General features: G+C 59.7%; 1 protein-coding gene across 1 annotated transcript in view; it reads left to right on the forward strand.

Annotated features, from left to right (window-relative positions):
- Nucleotides 1-315: 315 nt before the first annotated feature.
- Nucleotides 316-432, forward strand: part of EMH_0098400 (uncharacterized protein) — a gene marked incomplete at both ends in the record, with an annotated part of 805 nt that continues 688 nt past the window's right edge. Inside the window, one exon of the mRNA XM_013502692.1 lies at nt 316-399. Within this exon, the coding sequence (XP_013358146.1) occupies nt 316-399 (84 nt within the window). The remainder of the gene's footprint in view (nt 400-432) is intronic.

Raw genomic sequence — 432 nt, forward strand, 5'->3', positions numbered from 1 at the left:
CACCGCAGGCTGCTGCTGCTAAACCAACTCTTTGGCTTGCTGCTGAACCTCACCACAGATGCTGCTGCTGCTGCTTCTGCTGCTGCTGCTGCTGCTGGTGCTGGTGCAGCAGCAGCAGCAGCAGCAGCTGCTGCTGCTGCTGCTGCTGCATTTTTGAATGGCCTGTGCCTATCAGAGGTTGCTGCTGCTGCTGCTGCTGCGTTTGCTGCTACACAAGCTATAGCAGCAGCAGCAAAGGCAAACGTAGCTTACGATGCAGCAGCAGCAGCAGCAGCAGCTCAGCTGCTGCAGCGATCCCTCTCTGTTGCAGCTCGCATGCTCCAGCACCAGCAGCAGCAGCAACAACCCCAGCAGCCGCAGCCGCAGCAGCAGCAGCAGCAGCAGCAGCAGCAGATGAGAGTTCCTGCTGCTGTGCTGCAGGCTGAAGCAGCA

Source organism: Eimeria mitis, genomic scaffold, assembly GCF_000499745.2.
Source record: "Eimeria mitis Houghton genomic scaffold, Emh_scaff9935, whole genome shotgun sequence".
In the NCBI taxonomy this organism is placed as follows: Eukaryota; Apicomplexa; class Conoidasida; order Eucoccidiorida; family Eimeriidae; genus Eimeria; species Eimeria mitis.